The 23,933-nt window shown below is 37.0% G+C and overlaps 1 protein-coding gene across 4 annotated transcripts in view; it reads right to left on the bottom strand.

The window, feature by feature from the left end:
- Positions 1 to 23,933, bottom strand: part of GABRG3 (gamma-aminobutyric acid type A receptor subunit gamma3) — a 725,624-nt gene that overhangs the window by 69,275 nt on the left and 632,416 nt on the right. For all 4 annotated transcript variants that reach the window (XM_045448932.1, XM_045448933.1, XM_045448935.1 and 1 more), the window contains exon 6: positions 22,459 to 22,596. In XM_045448932.1, coding sequence (XP_045304888.1) covers positions 22,459 to 22,596 — 138 coding nt within the window. The remainder of the gene's footprint in view (positions 1 to 22,458; positions 22,597 to 23,933) is intronic.

Below are 23,933 nucleotides of genomic sequence, written 5' to 3'. Positions count from 1 at the left end.
CAGTTCATCACTTTATTTTTTGGTCAATAAGTTTGGGGCTAGTCATTCTAATACAATGAGAGGCCGGGGTAACTCAAGGCTCAGTTAGTTGTAGTTGGACAAGTTTTGTTTTTGTTTTTTGTTTTTTTGTTTTTTTGTTTTTTATTGTTGTTGTTGGTGGTGGTGGTCTCTTTCACATTTCCTCTAGGCTATAACCCTTCAGGTATTGTAACTGAGTTCTTGGTGTATTCACCTTGGCCTTTATTTATGGAGCATCCTCAGTGATAATTCTTATCTTCCTGACACTGATGGGCTGTTAGACTATCCTTCTCAGAGGCTTGTTGCTTGCTTTAACTTCCTTCTCTTCACAGTCTCAGACTTTAGAAAGTGTTTGCAGAATAGTGTTCATTTCTTTATCTTCCTTTCCCTCTGGGATTCTGGCCTAAAGAGCTTCTTATTATTGCATCTTGTTGATGCTCCAACTTAAGGAGATAGATCTTTCAGAGACATTTTGTTTTCAGAGTCTTTACCTATATTTTTGGATTCACTTTCTATTTCCAGATGCTCACCAAGTGACCACAGAGATAAAGCCACAACACAATGTGGGTTTACCTCTCTGTGTGGTGTCTACTTCTCCAAGATTTTGTATGCTCAAGTCATGGTTGCTTCAGCACCTACCTGATCAGTCTTCAAAGAGAATATAATGTTATCCTATCCATTTATTTTTCAGTCTATCTCAATGAAAGAGGTGGCACATTTCAAGCCACTCAAAAAATAATCGGAAGTAAAACTTCATCATTATGATTCACTTTCCTTTTCTTTTAACTTTTTATTTTAGAATACCTTTAGGTTTACAGAAACATTGTGAAGATAATAGATGGTTCCTACACTCAGTTTTCCCTATTATTAATGATAACATTGGTATAACCTATTTGTTACATTTAGTGAGACAATATTAATACCTTATTAGTAACTAAAGTCCATATTTTATTCAGTTTTCAAAGTTGTTTCCTAATGTCCTTTTTCTGTTTCAGGATCCTAATCTGGATACCTTTCTTTTCTTTGCTTTTCTTTCTTTCTTTCTTTCTTTCTTTCTTTCTTTCTTTCTTTCTTTTTCTTTCTTTCTTTCTTTCTTCTTTCAATTTACATCCAAGTTAGTTAGCATAGTGCAACAATGATTTCAGGAGTAGATTTCTTAATGTCTCCTTACCCATTTAGCCCATCCCTCCTCCCACAAACCCTCTAGTAACTCTTTTCTCCATATTTAAGAGTCTCTTATGTTTTGTCCCTCTCCCTGTTTTTATGTATTTTTTGCTTCCCTTCCCTTGTGTTCATCTGTTCTGTGTCTTAAAGTCCTCATATGAGTGAAATCATATGATATTTATCTTTCTCTCACTAATTTTGCTTTGCATAATACTCTCTAGTTCCATCCACATAGTTGCAAATGGCAAGATTTCATTCTTTTTGATTGCCAAGTAATACTCCATTGTGTGTGTGTGTGTGTATGTGTGTGTGTGTGTGTGTGTATATATATATATATATATATATATATATCACATTTTCATTATCCATTCATCCAAGATGGACATTTGAGCTCTTTCCATACTTTGGCTATTGTTGATACTGCTGTTATAAACATTGCGGTGCATGTGCCCCTTCAAAACAGCATACCTGTATCCCTTGGATAGATCCCTAGTAGTGAAATTTCCGGGTTGTAGTGTAGTTTTTTAATTTTTTGAGGAACCCCCATACTATTTTCCAGAGTGGCAGCACCAGTTTGAATTCCCACTAGCAGTGCAAAAGAGATCCTTTTTTTCCACATCCTTGCCAACATCTGTTGTTGTTTAAGTTGTTAATGTTAGCCATTTTGACAGGTGTCAGGTGATATCTCATTGTGGTTTTGATATGTATTCCCCTGATGATGAGTGATGTGGAGCATTTTTTTCATGTTTCAGTTGGCCATCTGGATGTCTTCTTTAGAAAAGTGTCTATTCATGTCTTTTGCCCATTTCTTCACTGGATTATTTGTTTTTTGGGTGTTGATTTTGATAAGTTCTTTATAGATTTTAGAGACTAACACTTTATCTGATATGTCATTTGCAAATATCTTTTCTCATTCTGTCAGTTGCCTTTTAGTTTTTCTGATTGTTTCCTTCACTGTGCAGAAGCTTTTTATTTTGATGAGGTCACAGTAGTTCATTTTTGCTTTTGTTTCCCTTGCCTCAGGAGACATGTTGAGTAAGAAGTTGCTGTGGCCAAGATCAAAGAGGTTTTTGCCTGCTTTCTCCTCAAGGATTTCGATGGCTTCCTGTCTTACATTTAGGTCTTTCATCCATTTTGAGTTTATTTTTGTGTCTGGTGTAAGAAAGTGGTCCAGGTTCATTCTTCTGCATGTCGCTGTCAAGCTTTCCCAACACCATTTGCTGAAGAGACTGTCTTGATTCCATTGGATAGTCTTTCCTGCTTTGTCAAAGATTAGTTGGCCATATGTTTGTGGGTCCATTTCTGGGTTCTCTATTCTGTTCCATTGATCTGAGTGTCTGTTTTGGGGCCAGTACCATGCTGTCTTGATTACAGCTTTGTAATACAGCTTGAAGTCCGGGATTGTGATGCCTCCAGCTTTGGTTTTCTTTTTCAAGATTGCTTTGGCTATTCAGGATCTTTTCTGGTTCCATACAAATTTTAGGATTATTTGTTCTAGCTTTGTGAAGAATGCTGGCGTTATTTTGATAGGGACTGCATTGAATATGTAGATTGCTTTGGGTAGTATTGACATTTTAACAATATTTGTTCTTCTTACCCAAAGCATGGAATATATTCCCATTTTTTTATGTCTTATCCAATTTCTTCCATAATCTTTCTATACTTTTCAATGATAGATTTTTCACCTCTTTGGTTAAATTTATTATAGGTATTTTATGGTTTTTATTGCAATTGTAAATGGGATCGGTTCCTTGATTTTCTTTCTGTTGCTTCATTGTTGGTGTATAGGAATGTGACCGATTTCTGTGCATTGACTTTATATCCTGTAACTTTGCTGAATTCATGAATCAGTTCCAGCAGTTTTTTTTGGTGGAATCTTTTGGGTTCTCCGTATAGAGTATCATGTCATCTGCGAAGAGTGAAAGTTTGACCTCCTTCTGGCTGCTTTGGATGCGTTTTATTTCTTTGGGTTGTCTGATTGCTGAGGTTAAGACTTCCAATACTATGTTGAATAACCACGGTGAGAGTGGACATCCCTATCTTGTTTCTAACCTTAGGAGGAAAGCTTTCAGTTTTTCTCCATTGACAATGATATTAGCATTGGGTCCTTCATATATGGCTCTCGTGGTATGATCCTTCTATCCCTACTTTCTTGAGGGTTTTTATCAAGAAAGGATGCTGTATTTTGTCAAATGCGTTCTCTACCTCTATTGAGAGGATCATGTGGTTCTTGTCCTTTCTTTTATTGAAGTGATGAAGCACATTGATTGTTTTGTGGATGTTGAACCACCCCTGCATCCCATATGTAAATCCCACTTGGTCATAGTGAATAATTTTTTTAATGTATTGTTGGATCCGGTTGGCTAATATCTTGTGGAGGATTTTTGCATTCATGTTGACCAGGAAAATTGGATTATAGTTCTCCTTTGTAGTGGGGTGTTTGTCTGGTTTTGGAACCAAGGGAATACTGGACTCCTAGAAAGAGTTTGGAAGTTTTCCTTCCATTTCTATTTTTTGGTGCACATTCAAGAGTATAGGTGTTAACTCTTCCTTAAATGTTTGGTAGAATTCCCCTGGAAAGCCATCTGGCCCTGGACTCTTGTTTTTTAGGAGATTTTTGATTACTAATTCGATTTCCTTCCTGGTTACAGATCTGTTCAAATTTTCTATTTCTTCCTATTTCAGCTTTGGTAGTGTATCTATTTCTAGGAATTTGTCCATTTCTTCCAGATTGCCCATTTTATTGGTGTATAATTGCTCATAATATTCTCTTATTATTGTTTTTATTTCTGCAGTGTTGGTTGTGATCTCTCCTCTTTCATTCTTGATTTTATTTATTTCGGTCCTTTCCTTTTTCTTTTTGATCAAACTGGCTAGTGGTTTATCAATTTTGTTAATTCTTTCAAAGAACCAGCTTCTGGTTTCATTGATCTGTTCTACTGTTTGTTTGGTTTTGATAGCATTAATTTCTGCTCTAATCTTTATTATTTCCTGTCCTCTGCTGGTTTTGGGTTTCATTTGCTGTTTTTTTTCCCCCAGCTCTTTAAGGTGCATTCCTGAGAACTTTCTTCCTTCTTTAGGAGGGTCTGGATTGCTATATACTTTCCTTTTATGACTACATTTGCTGTGTCCCAGAGCTTTTGGGCTGTGGTGTTTTCATTTTCATTGGCTCCCATGTACTTTTTAATTTCCTCATTAACTTCTTTGTTAGCCCATTCATTCTTTAGTATGAAGTTCTTTAGTCTTCAAGTATTTGTTACCTTTCCAAAATTTTCTTGTGGTTGATTTTGAGTTTCATAGCATTGTGGTCTGAAAATATGCACGGTATGATCTCACTCATTTCGTACTTGTTAAGGGCTGATTTGTGTCCAGTATGTGGTCCATTCTGGAGAATGTTCCACGTGCACTGGAGAAGAATGTATATTCCTCTGCTTAGGATGAAATGTTCTGAATATATCTGTTAAGTCCATCTGGTCCAGTGTGTCATTCAAAATGATTGTTTCCTTGTTTCTGATTAGATGGTCTGTCTATTTCTCTAAGTGGGTGCTGAAGTCCCCTGCTATTACGTTATTATTATCAATGAGTTTCTTTATGTTTGTCATTAATTGATTTATATATTTGGGTTCTTGCACAATTTGAGCATAAATGTTTACAATTGTAAGATCTTCTTGGTGGATAGAACCCTTAATTATGATATAATGCCCTTCTTCATCTCTTGTTACAGTCTTTATTTTAAAGTCTAGATTGTCCGATATAAGTATGGCTACTCAGGCTTTCTTTTGTTGACAATTAGCATGATAGGCATTTCTCCATCCTCTTACTTTTAATTTGAAGGTGTTTATAGGTCTAAAGTGAGTTTCTTGTAAACAGCATATAGATGGAACTTGTTTCCTTACCCATTCTGTTACTTTATGTCTTTTGATTGGAACATTTAGTCCATTGATGTTTAGATAGAGTACTGAAAGATATGAATTTATTGCCATTATGTTTTTTGTAGAGTTGGAGTTTCTGGTGTGTTCTCTGGTAATTTCTAGTCTTTGTTGTTTTTGGTATGTATGTATGTATGTATGTATGTATTTATTTTTGTCCTTTTTCCCATCAGAGAGTCCCTCTTAAAATTTCTTCCAGGGCTGGTTTAGTAGTCACAAACTCCTTTAATTTTTGTTTGTCTGGGAACATTTTAATCTCTTCTTCTATTTTGAATGACAGCCTTGCTGGATAAAGAATTCTTGGCTGCATATTTTTCTGATTCAGCACATTGAATATGTCCTGCCACTCCTTTCTGGCCTGCCAAGTGTCTGTGGATAGGTTTGCTGCAAACCTGATCTGTCTTCCCTTGTAGTAAGGGTTTTTTTTTTCCCTTGCTGCTTTCATGATTCTTTCCTTGCCTGAGTATTTTGTGATTTGGACTATGGTATGCCTTGTTGATGGTCGGTTTTGTTGAATCTCATGGGAGTGCTCTGTGTTTCCTGGATTTTGATTTCTGTGTCTTTCCCCAGATTAGGAAAGTTTTCTGTTATGATTCACTCACATAACCCTTCTACCATTTTTCTCTCTCTTCATCTTCTGGTACCCCTATGATTCTGATGTTCCTTTCTAATGAATCACTGATTTCTCTAATTCTTAAATTGTGCTCTTTTGCCTTAGTCTCCTTCTGTTTTCTGCTTCATTATTCTCCATAAGTTTGCCTTCTATATCGCTGATTCTCTGCTTTGAGTCATCCATCCTTGCTGCCATGGCATCCATTCCAAATTGGAGCTCAGTTATAGCATTTTTTATTCAACCTATCTTTTGCTTTTTTTTTTTTTTTATTTCTGCAGAAAGTGATCCTAACCTATTTTTGACCCCAACTAGTATTCTTAGTATCATGATTATAAATTCTGGTTCAGACATCTTGCTTGTATTTCTGTTGGTTAAATCTCTGGCTGTCATTTCTTCCTGATCTCTCTTTTGGGTGAATTCCTTCATTTTGTCATTTTGAAGGGAGAAAAGGAATTGATGAGTAAGAAAAAGTTAAAATTAAAAGAAAATTAAAATTAAAAAGTTAAACACACACATGTGCATGCACGCCCAAGTCAAATAAATGATGCTAGATCCTAGGTTGTGTTTTGGTCTGGGGTTGAAAGGGGCTTGATAGCTTAGAGGAAAAAAAATGGGAAAAAAAGAAATATGAAATCGTTTGAAAATTTGAAAAAAATGAATACACTGAAAAAAAATAAAATGAAATGATGGAAGTAAAATAGAATTTGAAAAATGTACACAAAAGTAAAAAATGAAGTAGAAAAAATTAAAGAAAATATTTTTAATAACAATTGAAAATAAAAATAAAATTTTTATCTTTCTGTATTCATGAAAAAGAAAAGAAATGACAAAGAGGGAAAAGGAAAAGAAAATTGAATACATGAACCAGCAAATGGACTGAAATATGATTGAAATTACTTCATTTTCTCCTAGAAGTCAAAATATGAAACGCTTTATAGTCTGTAAACTAAGCTAATGGAGAGATTTGTTTTCCTGAACAGAGAGGTTGGCTCAGTTGGGCAGGGCTTAGTGTAACAGCTCCTTCTCCAGTAGATGGTGCTGCTTAGCTTACTGGGCTGGATTGTTGTGGCCCTTGTAGGTGTTTATGCACATGCGCAGGAGTGGTGAAAATGGCAGTCTCTAGTATTACAACTCTGTTCTCCCTGATCAGCAATCACACACTCATCCTTTGTCTTTAGTTCCGTCCACTCATCACTTTTACACTGTGACCAACCCCCAGGCAGCACCTCCCTTCTGAGTTTTATCTCAGATGCGGCTGTTTTTCCCAATTCCTTATTTCTTAGGGACTGTGGCTTTGACCCATTATGCCCCTCTGTGGGAGGGTCTCACCAAGCAATGGCCAGGTACCAGCTGTAGCCAGGAACACTCGCAGGACTGTGCTGATGCTGATGCCCAGAGACTGCAGCTGGGTGCCAGCCCGCCCCAGAAAAAGTTCATATAGTTGTGTAGCAGCTGTGTTTCAGGGATTATGGAAAATCACAACACACATCTAGCACCAGGATTCACCCCCAATGACCTTGTTCCAGCACCAGTGAATGTCATTGTTCTCCCAGGTCCACTGGGGCCTTTGCCTGTGAGGGATCCACACAGCCTCTACCAGATGTCCTCCCAGCAGGGGAACCACCTCTCTCCATGTGGCCTGAATAGCCCTGGACTTCATTCTGATCCTGGGGATTTGCCCTTCTCACCAGACCACCACCAGGTATTGAGATGCAGAGTTTCAGAGTCTGTGCTCCCCCTGTTTATAGAGTCTTAAGGGAATTTAAACCCTTTCCTTTCTCTTTTTTCCCTTTTTAGTTCAGTCCCTGTGGCTGTTTCCACTTTTCACTTTATCTCCAGCTGCTGTTGGGAAGGTGCTTTGCCTGTATTCTCTGCCCCCCTACCCCCATTTTCTGTCCTCTCTCTACAAGCAAAAACAGCTCCCTGCCCTCTGCAGCTTTTCTCTCCCTCAAGTTCACCTCTCTGTACCACATACTTGCTGAGTTCTGTGGTTCAGGTTGTACAGATTGTTGTGTTAATCCTCAAATCAGTTTCCTAGGTGTGAAGGATGGTTTAGTTTTGATCTGGCTGTATTTCATGGATGCAAGACACAAAAATTTCCATGCTGTTCCACCATCTTGGATCCTCCACTGGATACTATATTGACTTTAAGTGGTTGTAACAGTTTTTCAGGCTTCCCTTGTCTGTGATGACCTTGGCAGTTTTGAGAAGTATGGGTAAAGTATTTTGTAGGATATGCTTTGATTGTGATTTGTCTCATGTTTTCCTCATTATTAGACTGGGCTTCTATGTCTTTTGGAGTAAGTAACCAGAAGTAAAGTACCATTTCCATCACATCATATCAATGGTACATACCACTAACATTATATGACTCTTGATGCTCACCTTGATCCACTGGCTGAGCTGGTGTTTGTCAAATGTCTGCTCTGTAATATTTTTCCATACTGTTTCCATACAACATATATTGTGCATGTTCTGATTGCTTTACCAACTGTTTCCCCCATCTCTTTCCATACTGTACTCTTTAAAAGGAAATCATTATGTACAGCTCACACTTGAGTAGGAGTCAGTCTACATTTCCCTGACAGTGTAATATCTACATAAATTACATCTACATATTAATATGCACAGGGTATTTGTCCATTTTCTCCTATTTATTTATTCAATCATTTATTTATATCAGTAGGGACTCCAGATCATTTTCATGTATAATTATTTTACACTTAGTTATAACCCAATACTACTTTATTTATTTTATTGCTCATAGTAGTCAGCTTTAACAATTGCAACATCTTAGTTGGCTCTTATTTCTCTTTGACATATCCTTTTCATTATGTGTGTGTGTATGAATGTCTTAACATTTTCTTTCTTCCTGGCACTACAAGATGATCTAGTCTTACTTACATATTGTATGTAAGTACAATATGTATGTATGGCCCAAGCCATACAATCAACCATTTCTCCAAGGAACTTTGTTTCCTTTTACTGGAGATTGGCATTAGAAACAAAGATTTTGTCTCACTGGTACTAGGGTATCACTGCTCTAGAACCTCTCAGCTGACAGAGAAAGACAATGTATGTTTATATACTAACATGTGCATGTACACATATCTATAAATTTTTAATTCTTTTAAATTAATAAAAATTTTGAAAACCCAGGTCAAATGTGTTGCCATTGGCTTATTTAAAATAATTCATACACACACACACACACACACACACACACACACACATATATACATATACTTAAATTTTATGCAAGTTTTTCTCAGTGAAGAAATTGTATTTAAGTTGTCAGAAAAATAATCTAATGCAGGCATACCTTGTGTTATTGGGCTTTGCTTTATTGCACTCCACAGATACTACGTTTTTTTACATAAATTGAAAGTCTGTGGCAACCCTGCATCCAAAAAGTGTACTGGCACCATTTTCCCAATAGCATTTGCTCACTTTGTGTCTTTGTGTCACATTTTGGTAATTCTTCCAATATTTCAAACTTTTTCATTATTATTTTTATTATGGTGATCTGTGATCAGTGACCTTTGATGTGACTATTCTAATTGTTTTGAGGTGCCAAGAACAGCACCCATATAAGATGACAAATTTGATTGAAAAGTGTGTGTGTTCTGACTGCTTCACCAACTCTTTCCCCATCTCGCTCCCTCTCCTCAAGCCTCCCTATTCCTTGAGACACAACAATATTGAAATTAGGCCAATTAATAACCCTTCAGTGGTTTCCAACTGTTAAGGTAAAAAGAAGAGTCATACATCTCTTACTCAAAATCAAAAGCTAGAAATGATTAACCTTAGCAAGGAAGACATGTTGAAAGCTGAGACAGGCCAAAAGTGAGGCCTCTTGCACGAGTTGTCCAAGTTGTGAATGCAAAGACAAAGTTTTTGAAAGAAATTAAAAGTACTACTCCAGTGAACAAATGACAAGAAAGTGAAATAGCCTTAATGCTGATATGGAGAAAGTTTTAGTGGTCTGCATAGAGGATCAAATCGGCTACAACATTCCCTTAAGTCAAAACTTATTCCAGAGAAAAAAACTTTTTTTTTTCAATTTTATGAAGGCTGAGAGGGGTGAGAAAGCTGCAGAAGAAAAGTCTGAAGCTAGCAGAGATTGGTTAATGAGGTTTAAGGAAAGAAGCTGTCTCCATAATATAAAAATACAAGGGGAAGCAGCAAGTTCTGGTGTAGATCAGTCCCTGTTGCTAGGGGCTAATGCAGCTCGTGACTATAAGTTGAAGCCAATGTCCATTTGCTATTCCCAAATCCTAGGACCATTAACAATTATGCTAGATCTACTATGCCTGTGCTCTATAAATGGAACAAAGTCTGAATGACAGCACATCTGTTTACAATATGATTAATTAAGATTTTAAGCCCACTGTTTATACCTACTGCTGAGAAAAGATTTTTTCCCCAAAATATTACTGCTCATTGACAATGTACCTGGTTACCCAAGAGATCTGATAGAGATGTATGAAATTAATATTGTTTACATGCCTGCTAACAGCATCCATTCTGCAGCCCATGGATCAAGGAGTCATTTCAACTCTCAAGTCTTATTACTTAAGAAATAAATTACATAAGGGTATAGCTACCATAGATAATGATTTCCTTGATAGTTCTGGGCAGTCAATTGAAAATCTTCTGGAAAATATTCACCATTCGAGATGTCATTAAGAACATGAGTGATTCATGGGAAGAGGTCAAAATATCAACATGAACAGGAGATTGGAAGAACTTGGTTCCAATCCTCATGGATGGCTTTAAGGGGTTCAAGACTTCAGTGGAGGAAATAACTACACATGTAGGAGAAATAGCAAGAGAACCAGAATTAGAAGTAGAGCCCAAAGATGTGACTGGATTGCTACAGTCTAAGGATACAACTTTAATGGATGGGGAGTTGCTTCTTACAGTTGAGTAGAATCTACTTCTGGTAAAGGTGCTGTGATGATTGTTAAAATTACAGCAAAGGATTTAGGATATTACGTAAACTTAGTTGACAAAACAATGGCAGAGTCTTCAGAGGATTGACTTCAATTTTTAAAGAAGTTCTATTGTGGGTAAAATTCTATCAAACAACATCACATGCTGCAGATAAATTGTGAAAAGAAGAGTCAATTGATGTGACGAATTTCATTGTTTTCTTGCTTTAGGAAATTGCCACACCCACACCAAACCTTCAGCAACTGTCATCATGACCAGTCAGCAGCCAACAACACTGTCCTTCCACCAGCAAAAAGATTGACTTGCTGAAAGCTCAGATAACAGCATTTTTTGGCAATAACATTATTTTTTAAATTAAGGTATTACTTTATTTTTAAAGACATAATGCTATTGCAAACTCAATAGACTATATAGTACAATGTAAATGTATGTTATATATGCACTAAGAAACCAAATAAATTATTTGACTTGCTTTTTTATGATATTGGCTTTATTTTGGTAGTCTGGAACCAAACCAGCAATATATATGAGGTATGCTTATAGATTTATTTCCTATTATAATTGGTAGAATCTATGTATTTAGATATAAAATTTCTGGCTTTCATTTTCCAAAATGGCATTGGGCTAAAACAAAGGAAAAGATTTGCTGCAACCATCCTTGGGGAAATAGTTGAAGAAGGCAACTATCTAGACTATCTAAAGAACATTCAGAAACATCAGTAACATAAAAAATACAGCACACTGTTGACTCAGTCAGAAATCATCATAGGGGATTATTCTTTACTGGCTTTGATCTCACAGTAATGAGATTTTTACACCATCCATCTGCTATAGTCTGGTCTGGTCCACCCAGTACATGCCAACTTTCAGTATCATTAGAATCATATAGGGGTATGAAATTCAGAGTCCTAGACTCCTCCTCCAAGAGATTCTGACCTAAAAGGTTCAAGGTGAGGCCTAGGAATCTCAATTTCCTACTACTTACTAGGTGACGCAAAGGCTGCCCATCAGCAGGTCACACATGCTAGCTGTGCTAGCCCATGGCCTATTTTCTTCACAGTCAATGAAAACAGTCCAATTGGGAGGGGACACTAATCCTTAAGGGAATTCAAGTATAAAGAATGTGTTTGGGACAAAGAAAGTCTCATTTCCAAATGCAATCGAAATGCTAATTATCATGGTGTGTAATACTTTCTTGGTTACTATTATGGGTTGAACTGTGTTCCCCAAAAAGTATTATACTCCTCACACCAAGTACCTAAGAATGTTATTTTATTTGTAAATACAGTCATTGTAGATGTAATTAGTTAAGATGAGGTTTAACTGGAGTAGCGTGGACCAAGGGGTCTATATCCAATATGACTAGTATCCTTATACAAAAGGGGAAATTCAAACATAGGGACAGACATGCACAGAAGGAAGATGACATGAAGACACAGAGACAATGCCACCTACAAACCATGGAGGGGGAGCTAGGAGCAGATCCTCCTGTGCAGTCCTCAGAAGGAACCAACCCTGGTGACACCTTGAATTTGGACTTCCCACATCCAGAATGATGAAACAATCATTTTGTGCTACTCTTACAACCACCCCAGGGAACCCATATGGTCACTCATGCTCTTAAATGGTGTTTGCAAATTTTAAGTAAGCCTATTTATTTATTTATTATTTATTTGTTATTTATTTATTATTTATTATTTAAGTAAGCATATTTATTATACAGTCATAAAAATAATATTTTTATATTCCTGTTATCTTAACAGACAAAAGGAGGACCAGTCAGATAAAAGTGGCTGTCCAGGGTCACACCCAAAGGATGTTGGGGTTAATGAAGATAGTGCTCACACAGATTCCATGATAATGTAAGGCAATAATGAAGTCAGTTCATCTCAAAGTATTTGGTGTTGGCAACATACCTAGATACTGGACACCTGGCCTCCTGATTGTGAGGTTTATTTCTTTGATCTTCCATTTCACAGATAAGTTCCATAGTAAAATTAATTATAGATATTAGAAAACATGGAATAATAATATCCATCTTCTTCAAACTTCACAATGATTTCTGAGAACCATTTAGATAGATAAGCTCCAAATGCTTTAATCTTCTTGGAAACAAGAGATGTGTAATTCTATATTATTGCCATCATCTTTTTGAGTTAAGAGATTGAAAACAAGTGATGACATTGGTCTATAAAAAGACATTTATCTAACAGGGGTCCTCTAAAATGCCATCAAAGCACTGTGGGTGACTGTTCCATATTGCAAAATGCCAGACACACTTAGCCACACAAGGGTGTTTCATGAATATTCATTAAACTGTCTTAAATGTTGACACCTGAATTCATGCTGGATATGGCCAGAAAAACATGTATGGAACAGGACACTGTGGTGTGCAGGCACAGCATGCTTTCTCATCTTTGTGGGCTTCAGCTACCACACTGCCATCTCATGTTATCTTGAGTGCATAGACCTTATGCACAGTTATATATGAGAAATGTTCCCACTTATTCCTGCTGCACTTTCTTGCAAACCTTAATAGTAACCAGAGGTTTAAGTTTTATCTCTGCAAATTGTGAATTAGATAAATGAATAAATGGATAAATGAATTGTAATAATTTTGTTTTATTTACTTTAAAAGGATTATGAAGAAGAGGCTCCACAAGGCAAAGCCAGACATTTGTCATGATGCTGCTTTGGGTTTTAAGGGGCTCATAGTACATCTTTTTCAAATCCATTACATTGGATATGAATTCCATTAAGTTTGAATTTATACACAAAGAGGAATATGCTACCCAGGAATTCCCTCATTAAAAAGTGGGGGATCAGGTCAGATCTCCCCAAACTGCAATGGTATTTGTGAGGCCACACTGGGGATCCTAGAAAGATGATGTGAAGCTAAGAATGGTGTGAGGAGACACTGTATAATATGAAACTCACCTGAATTATCAACATACCCTGAAGAGTATAAAAACCCAATATTTTTGATCAGTAAATAAACTCCTTCAGGAACAGAGTTTTTTGTTTTGTTTTGTTTTGGGTTTTTTTTTTTTTTTTTTTTTTTTTGCTTTGGTTTTTGTAATTGGAAACATTGCAATGTAAGAATGAGATTGCCAAATAAAGAAATTCTTAAAAAAACTATTCGTAATTTTTACTTTATTTTGTAAACACTCATTCTACTAAGGAATCAATTTCCTGGTTCACATAATCTGGATTCTGCCAATAATCAACAACAATCTATGATAATTGTTTTCAGGCTATAATTAATGCCCATCAATTGCTAACAGTGCACATAACGATTATTAATTAATAAACATATGTATTGGAATATTTTTTACATGTAAAGAATGTTTTCAATACAGGTATATTATATGCAAGATTGACTACGGTTCTAAAACTTTTTAAAAGTATAAGCTCAGATTTAATCTAATTTTCTTATGGCCACAGTATTGGTAAAAATAAATAATCTCACTTGAAGGAAATTAGTATTCCTCATGATAAAAATTTAAATGTGAAATAAATCTGCAAGCTTCTCTGTGGCAGAATGCAATTCTTCCTTTCCTCTCTCAGAGTACATGTGAGAGGCACATCTAAATATTCCGTATTTTCCAAGTAAAAAGCTCAGTTATTGACTAGTATGTTGCTTTTATGGGGCTATTCTTTTTTTTTTTTTTGCATTTTTCCCTCAATGATGACATTTAGTATTCAATAAATCTTCAAATCCCCAAAACACAACAATATTATTATACCCAAATGAAATGCCCAAAATGATGTTTTTTCAGACTAATAATGCTGCCCAGGAAGTTGTTGGTTATTCCATGAAAAAAGTATTTTCTGGTATAATGACCTGAAAAGTGCAGAATTAAACACAGACTGAGTTATTTAACACAATTCTTCCTTGTTTAGACACACTGGATGTCTCCAGGAGGAGAATGCAGTATGCAGTGTTTCCTAATTTATTGCTGCGGTTAGGAAACACTTCTGCTAACACTGATGTTGGTATCTTGTAATATACTGGTGACCTATAGAAAATGGTGGGGAGGGGCACCTGAGTGGCTCAGTTGGTTAAGTGTCCGACTTCAACTCAGGTCATGATCTCATGGTTCATGAGTTGGAGCTCCATGTCGGGCTCTGTGCTGACAGCCAGAGCCTGAAGGCTGCTTTGGATTCTGTATCTCCCTCTCTCTTTCTGCCCCTCCCCCATTCGTGCTCCCTCTCTCTCTCTCTCTCTCTTTCTCTTTATTTATTTCTCAAAAATAAATAAACATTAAAAAATTAAACAAATAAAATTGTGGGGAGATGCTGTAACACCTGATCACATGTGAAGTGCCAGCAATAAGCTCTTCCTTTACCTCTGTGTTCCTGCAGCAGTTGATGGGACACATTTATATTGAAACATCTCTCACTAAATTCTAAATCCTTGTCCTTGCAAGCCTGGGGACTCATTAAGATGAAGAAGTGTCCAGAACATTTTAGCTCTTCCAGGAATTGTTTTGCAATTAAAAGAGATATTAGATTATTATTAGATTATTGAATCTAAGAATAGTAGTTAAAAGTACTTTTAAGAAGATAACAAAATTTGCATAAAAATATTAAAGAGGAAATCAGTCTATTATGAGCACTTTTACAGCTTCCTAAATATATTAGAGTTATCTGTCTTGATATTTTAACAGAAAGATTACTTTGTCTGAATTTAACACTTCTTAGCAACATAATCATCCTATGTCTATAAGGGTTGTTTGGGGTTCTAGACAACCCAAAGCTTTTCAAGATAAAGTAGTGTGCCCAGAGCAAGTTATTGGTGGAACTGGAATGCTTTGAAGCCCACTCTTCTATGGCAGGAGTAATAGTGTGTGGGAATTGTGAAATCTAGATGAGTTACTGCATGTAAAACATTTAAAATAACTGGAATATTACACATAAGCTGGCATTATTTTCTTAAGTTTATTTATTTTTTTTTTTTGAGAGAGAGAACAAGCTGGGGGATGGGGGTACAGACACACACACACACACACACACACAGAATTCAAAGCAGGATCCAGGCTCTGCGCTGTTAGCACAGAGACTGTCATGGGGCTTGAACTCTTGAACTGTGAGAACATGACCTGAGCCAAAGTCAGACACCTAACCCACTGAGACACCCAGATGCCCCATATTAGCTGGCATGATTATAGTCAAAGTCATCCAGCTCATTGTGCTGTATTTGAGATTGCCTAATTACCAAACTGCTTTACAGATCTTTGGGGAAATGTTTTACTCACAGCCTTACAGCCAGATGCCAGAATGGATACTGCACAAAATCAGATCCCAGGAATCTCCCTGGAAGTGCAAGTGAAATCCAACAGCTGTATTCCCTTCTGGCAAAGAACTCCATGGGCTAGGACAATCAGGGAGGGATCCAACCTCAGGCAGGCATTATTCCAAAAACTATTTGATCTAGACCTGCTTTTTTTCAAGTTTATTTATTTATTTTGAGAGAGAGCATGCACACATGTGCAAGTGGGGAAAGGGCAGAGAGAGAAAGAGAGAGAGAGAGAGAGAAACCTAAACAGGCTCCATGCTGTCAGTGTGGAACCCAACATGGGCTCCATCTCACAACAATAAGACCATGACCTGAGCTGATATCAAGAGACAGATGCTTAACCAACTGAGTCGGCTAGGTGCCCAGATCTAGATCTGTTCTTATGGGTATCACCTTTTGGGTGTGACTAGTTATAGACACCCTTCAAGCATGATTCTACTGCAGAAAAATGGGCATCAATTTGTTCAGCCCCCATTTCATAGGTAAGAGATAAGCCTACTAGATTTGGAGTCATATCTGCCATTGAGGAAACTTAATGAGAATTTTCATCTAGAATATCTGAGCTGGTTTCATTATTCCCTTCAACACATGTCCAATCCTATTGTAGTGATGTGATCACATATTGCTCCAATATGTTTTACTTCATTCCTCTTTGCTTTTGGTATTTGTCATATCCCATAAACACATCACTTACTCGACTTGTCCATTTGACTGACAGAAAGTCTTTTAAATATAATACTTCCTTTTCTTTATTTTCTCTTCTTTCTGATAACACTCATGACCTCTTGCCTAGACTCATACCCACCTCCTAACTGATATCCTTGACTCAAATATTTTCCTCTCTATTTCATTTAGGAGAACGTCACTAGGAGCCAAGAACAGTCTACATGTTTCATATAATTAGTTAACAACATAGACAATAACCACTTAATGTAACACAACAAAAAAGATAAACTTAATAAATACATAAATTATATGGTAGATTATATCAACTATTGAAGGCAGAGATTGCTCATAGGGTAGAATTCAATGAGAAGATGATTTTTGAGCACAAACTTGTAGAACATAGGGGAGTTAGTCATGCAGAAATCCTGATGAAAGGCATCTAGGCATAGAACAGTCTGTCAAAAGTCATATAGTGAGAACATGCTTGATACGATGGAAGTGGAGTCAGAGAGAGTACTTGGGTGAGATGTTGGGGGCAGAACATCAGGGGGGTAGATCTTACAGGACTTTGTAGGTGATCATAAAGACTGGCATTTGCTCTAAGAAAGAAGGGGAGTCATGAAACAGTTTTTAGTGGAGGAATGTTGACTTCAGTAATGATATATCACTTTCTTGTGGACCATAGGTGGGCAAGTCTATAATCAAGAAGATAAATAAGGGGGGTAATGCTCTAATTCAGGAAATAGTTGATGGTGACTCAGATCAGGATAGTAGCAATGCAATTGGTAGGAACCATCATATTTAGAATATTTTGAAAATATAGTAAACAGCATTTGCTGATATTTTGGATTTGATATATAAAAGAAAGGGAGAGTGGATGATCCTGGAGTTTAGGCCTGAGAAAATGAAAGGATGGAGTTCAGGCCTGAGAAAATGAAAGGTCACCACCTGGTAGGGAAAAACTATAGCTAGAATTGCCTGTGTGTGCATCAGTTTGGGACATGCTAAGTGGGACTGGTCTCTGAGACATTCCAGGGGAGATCTTGAACATATAGTTCAGTCCAGGAGGCTGAAACTTATGAAATATTTGATCTGGAGCTGGAGATGTAAATTTTGGAGTTCACACCACAGAAACCTGGATGAGACTCGGAGGAGTGAGTATGGATAGAAAATAGAGTCCTGGGCATTCCCAGAAAAACAGAATGTGGAGAAGATGGAGATCCAACACAAAATGTGGAGGAAGAGACATCAAGGGGAGGATAATTAAGAGAGGTGTGTCCTGGGAACTAAGGGAAGAGGTAAGAGGAGTCAGAGAGAAGGAGGCTTAGCATTTTAGAGGTCCCTGGTGACCTTGCTGAGAATAGTGTTGGTGGAAGAGTGAAGAGGAAAGTCTGGCTGGGGTGGGCTCCAGAGACAGGCATGAAGGTACTGGGTCGGTGAGACTAGAGGACTCTTTAGAAGAGTTTGCTGCAACAGGCACAAATAGGACAGTAGCTTGTGGAGGAATCATATTCTAGATATTCCCCTTCATATCTACCTTATACTCTATTCCACCTGCTTTATGCCCAGGAAGCTTCTGCCTGGACCACACCATATAATTTCCGTGAGCTTTGGCTTCTAGCCCTTGGGGAGAAGGGACAGAAAATAGGTAAAGGAGGTTAAGACAAGTATTCCTAGGATCCTTTCCTGCCTCAGTGCTGCAGTTCAGCTGGATTATCTGCTGAAAGTGATACTAGCTGCCATACAGCCCTTTCACTGCAACTATTTCTCAAGATTCTAGTAACGACTCCCCTTTCTTGCATCTTCAGCTAATTGGTAATAGCTTCCCAATATCACTAACTAGAGATTACTGCAATATGTCTATATTAGTTTCCTATTGCTGTTGTAACCAATTACCACAAACTTAGTGGCTTGAAACAACAAAACATTTTTATGTTATAGTTCTTCAGGTCAGAAGTCTGATATATGTCTTGCTTGGCTAAAATTAAGATGTCAGTAGGGCCATGTTCCCTTCTAAAGGTTCTAGAATTCATTTCCTTGCTCTTTCCAGGTTCTAGAAACTCTCACTTGTCTTGGCTCATGGCCCCTTCCTCCATTTTCAAATCGAGCAAAATTGTACCTCTCTGAGTTTCTTCCACAGTCACATTGTCTTCTGACTGTCTTCTTATCCTTCCTTCTTTCATATTGAACACATCTAGATAATCCAGGATAAGCTCTCGGTCTGAAGGTCAGGGGACCACCAACCTTAATTCCATCTGCCACCTTAAGTCTCCTTTGTCAAGTAACATGATGTATTCACAGGTTCTGGGGATGAGAAAATGGACATCTTTGGGAGCCATTATTCTGCCTACAACAATGCCTTATTTAAATATGTCATAAGTCCTGCCAGCAAGATTGTATATAGTTTCTACCCTTCATTATCTTCTTCTTAATTACCCAGTTTGTGTGTGTCATTTTCTTGCACACTGGAGACCTGACTGGAAACCAGTCATTTTTTTGCACACTGGAAACCATTTTTTAAAAAAAAGATTACTTAAATAAAATCTTGTTTTTAAGTAGATGGTAGTAATGATCCAGCAGAAAGTAAAAAATAAAGTGTGTGAGAGAAGGAGATGTGTTGGAGCAATCTCTTGTATAGGGGAAAAGAAAGATGACCTGGTACATATGTAGGTAAGCAATAGGAGTTCATCTGCAACTCTATGAGGGAGCGGTTGCAAGAGGTAGGCAAAGGTGTTGGACATCCTCTGAATTCCTCAATATTCTAGGAACAGTGAAAACCAAGATCACTAGTGGAAAGTAAAGAATGAGGTTGGGACAAAGAGCAAAATAGGAACTGACCATTCAAGAAAGTGGAAGAATAAATAGACTCCAGCGTAAATTTTAATGGAGGTGATATTACTCCTGTGGGAGTGAAATTCTTTTTGGTGAGGGGTGACAATCTTTGATATTGCTATGTGTAGTCCTCCAAAAGTCCATAATACATGAAAATATATACAAGCATATCATTAGTATCGGTATTTCTAAGGGAGGTAGTTAAAATATATATAAAAAGACTCCTTAGGAGAAGTGATAATGAATAAAAGATTGAGAAACGCTGAGAACAATGTAATATGATAACCTTAAAACCCTCTTGAAATTCATGGCCAACAACTTCAAAAGACAGTAATGATGAAAAATAGCATGCTTTTATTTATTATTATTTTTCTTCCATAATGCTGCATGGGTGTGGTTTGGAGTGGGTAGAGGGCTGGATTTCACTAGGGTTGGATTGTATGCAAGAAAAGGGAGAAAAGGGAGCTGAGAGAGTGTGTAAAAGTGATCATTGTAATTTTTCCAGGATTTTCCACTGGGGAAATAGGATATAGAGCATTCTGGGCTGCTACAATAAGCATGGGAGTGTGGCAACCACCTTGGGCCCACGTGACATTTAGAAATGAAGAATGAAAATCCATCATTTACATCTCACTCCCATATTAAACAGCATCTGATTTATTAGAGGCGAGTGAGTTTAATTTTTTAATATAGATTAATTTATTTAGAATATATAAATTTAGTTTCTAAAGGAAGGGGTGATTTATAAGATTCAACATAATGTGAAGTTCAAATAAAAACAGAAGTCAGAGAAGAGCAGGTAGAGAACATCCATCTATCAATGTCAATACATTCATTGACTTCCTGGAACAAGAAAAAAAAATCCTGGGGAACAGTCATTTCTTATAAATGACAGCCCTAAACATTGCATAGAATTTAGTTTAATATAATGTCTATTTGTTACACTGGTGTATAGATTCTTGGTTTGTTCATAAGCCTTTAATGTCTACCATGTTTTTCTAGTGAGACTGAAATCTTCTTGCTGCCAGTGAATGTTTTCCATATTTGTTTAAACCCACAGTAATGTGATAGCACTCCAACCGGTCTTAAGGGTTAACTTACTTCAAAGTTAGGCACTCTTTGCAGACCTAAGCCCTTTAATATGTAGCAGAATTTACTTTCCCTGAGATTTGCAGACCCCTGACCTCAAAGAGTGAAGGATGAAACTTTCCAAGAACTTAAGTCCTGACTACATTTGAAAACAGCTGCCACTGATACCAACAAGTCAGTTCAGGGTCACGTCGACACAGGGAACACAGGACTAGCCGCCAGGGCACCTGCTTCTCCCACACACAGACACCTCCCTTTTCCCATGCCTTCCCCTTTAAAACCCTCTGGCTTCACCTGGATGGGGAAGATGGTCTTTGACATGTTTGTCAACCATTTTTCCAGGTTACGAGCTTCCTGAATAAAGCAGCATTTCCTCTCCCACAATCACTTGTCTCTTGAGTATTAATTTTTGAGCAGCAAGTAGCTGAACCTAAGTTTGGAACCAATTTTCTGTCTGGTAACAGTAACACCTAGCATATAATTGCTCAGACTATTACCTTGACTCCACAGCCCCCTCTATTTGCTACTTTCCTGTGCTGGTATTGTCTTAACAGTGGATTTCAAAACTCCTGGGCCAGTTGTGTTTTACTTGCCTTTGCATTTCCTATCCTTTAACATCATCTTTCAGAGAAAAACAAGAGAAGAAAAAAAGCATTGATATTTGGCACTTAAATGCTAGGACAACTCTCTCATTTAGCTACCCTCCTTTGGGCTGCTTTACACCCAAAATGTCTGCTAGTACATTTCAACTTTTCAAGGAGCAGAATTACATTCTTAATGTAGGTGACTTATAATTGGGAAAAAGTCTCTCCAACACACTTCCCTTCTTGCTGCTTCCACAGCTTATTTAAATAAATTATGATCTTTTATTCTTTTAACTTTATCATTGTTTAATATTTAAACACAGACACCATTTCTCACCTTTACCACCATGACACCTGTAGGGAAGTTTTGCTTTTCTCTGTTAATCAGGGATTTTCAGACTTTTCTTAATGTGGAAATGTTCTATATTTTACTATTCTATCAAGAATTCAGACTATCCTTTAAAGGTATTTACCACTAATTATCAAAGTTTATATCTTAATCTTAATCATCAGTGAAAAAATTGTTATGGAGTTTTAAGTGCCAATAAACTATTCACATTAACAATAAGATCAGTAGAAAAGCTGGCTTTAAAGCCATATGCACCCCATACCCTGGAAAAAGTAAATCAATTGCAAAATCATAGGCCATAGTCATAAGTAAATACTGAAAACAAAGAAACAAAACCCCCCATAAAACAAAAATCCCCAAACATCCAAATACATTAATAGATGAATCGCTTCTTTTCATCTTAATATGCATATGAGTCACTTAATGAAATCAAATTGGTGGATTATTATTCTGTTCAATATATTGGAAAAGAAATACAAAGCTTAAAATAAAGTTTAGAGTAAAGGATAGGAAAAAAACTAGAAATTAAAATGCAAAGGGCATTTCACACCAGCTTCTTTCATGTTGAGATTATCAATAATATTTTATTATGTATGTGGAAAGTTGTACTCCCATCATTACTAAAATCAGTTTATATAAATATGGTCAATAGTTGGAATCCTAGTTAAGCTTATGGACATGATGCAAATACAGCCTTAATTAAAAATTTTTGATTAAAAAAGACCATTCTAATCATCCTTTTCCCATACCAATTAAAACTTTAAAAAATATTTTCACTTTTGAATCGGTTATTTTTCCTCAAATATCACTGAGGTATATGATTGCCCTAATATAAGTAGTTAAAGCATATGCATGTTGGAATTCTACATTAAGAGTCTGATTATATGTAGCCTTAGGAATGAGGGAAGAAAAGTCAGTCTTTTTTATTGAAAGTTATACTTCCTTAAATTAAGTCCTACCTGCAGATGTTGTTACAATTTCTGTAGTGTTTCTGAGGCCCATAAAGTCAAACTGATAAAGCCGCCAGGATTTCTGATCAGCTGCCTCAACTGAATTTTTTCTCCATCTGTAAATCATTTCTTCTTTGGGGTAGCCATCTGAAAATATAGAACAAATGTTTACCCTTGAAGATATAGGCTTATAAAACATTATAGTCAAAATTATAATTCTGATCATTTGACAGAAGTTAAATTTTTAGGTCATATTTGTTCTCAAAAATTTACTCAAAGGCGCTAAAACTCAAAAATTAATGGGTAAAGGCCATTAAACTCAGAGAGTTCCTGCTGCAGATCTTCATGATCAGCAAGATGTTCTCAGCCAGAAGCCTGGTCATCATCTGTGTGGACCCAGCATATAATGGGGCTACTGTCTTTGTTTCTTTAAGCTTGGAGAGCCCTTTTTAGTCACCATAAGCTGTGGTCAGCTTTCAAAGAGGGAAGATGCTAGTCAGAGTGTCACTAGTTTCCAGACTCTGAGATTTAACTATCTGACCTACATCACCTTCTCTTTCCCCAAAACTTAGTCCATTGAGATCTCAGGAAAAACAAATTTAATAAGGCAATCATGCCAAGATTCCAGAGGTCAACTGACTCTCAGTCCTGTTTTGACTTTTATTAGAGACCAATGCTCACCTTATCAAATTCTCCAGGAAACAAGATGCTAGTGTGTTTCTGCTGCCTTAAGCCTAGTGTGGCAACCTGCTCAAAGCCAGGTGTCATGGACAGGTGCTGTTACCAGGGCCCTGTGGGGTCCCTGGCCCAAGCAAGAGTTTGCCCCAATTATTGCTTCTCAACTCCTGGATCCCCACTTCTGAACAGCACTTGGACAACACTTAGTTTTTGGAGTACTGTCCTGTCTCCAGGCTATATAACAAGGTTTCCCCATAGGGCATGCCTCACCTAAGAGCAGGCCTATATCCCATGTTGTTGCCCAACACATGACAGCATTGGTATTATTAGCCCTTCACTGATTCACATAGACACTGCTGGCATGACTGTCTGTGGCAGTAGGAAATGTATGCACTAGCATCTTGAATATAAAAAGCACCATACTGGTGCACACATACTAATACAAACATATTAATAAAGTGATTGAAAATTTCTAATTACACATTGCAAAGATCAGTTTGCAAAACCCTTAAAGACAGTATGCATTCTTGGTATTTTTCCTTCTGCCCATCATTGTTAACTTGGGTCCCTCATTAAAAGACTAAAATAGATCACAGGTATGCCCCCTTCTTTCTGATTGTGTATTGTTCTGTGAAATTATTGTCACCATTTCTGGGATAATTGCTCTCCTTTAACTTGACAATGTTGATATCAAGGCACTAAGACTCAGCTCCAGACATTTCTATGAAGTAAACAAGCATTTTACTTGGCCATTAGCCACTGTCCTGCTTACTTTATCTTCCTATCAGACTGCCATAAAGGACTTT

The sequence above is a fragment of the Leopardus geoffroyi genome, chromosome B3 (assembly GCF_018350155.1).
Source record: "Leopardus geoffroyi isolate Oge1 chromosome B3, O.geoffroyi_Oge1_pat1.0, whole genome shotgun sequence".
Taxonomy (NCBI): domain Eukaryota; kingdom Metazoa; phylum Chordata; class Mammalia; order Carnivora; family Felidae; genus Leopardus; species Leopardus geoffroyi.
This window is presented reverse-complemented; position numbering and strand designations above follow the sequence as displayed.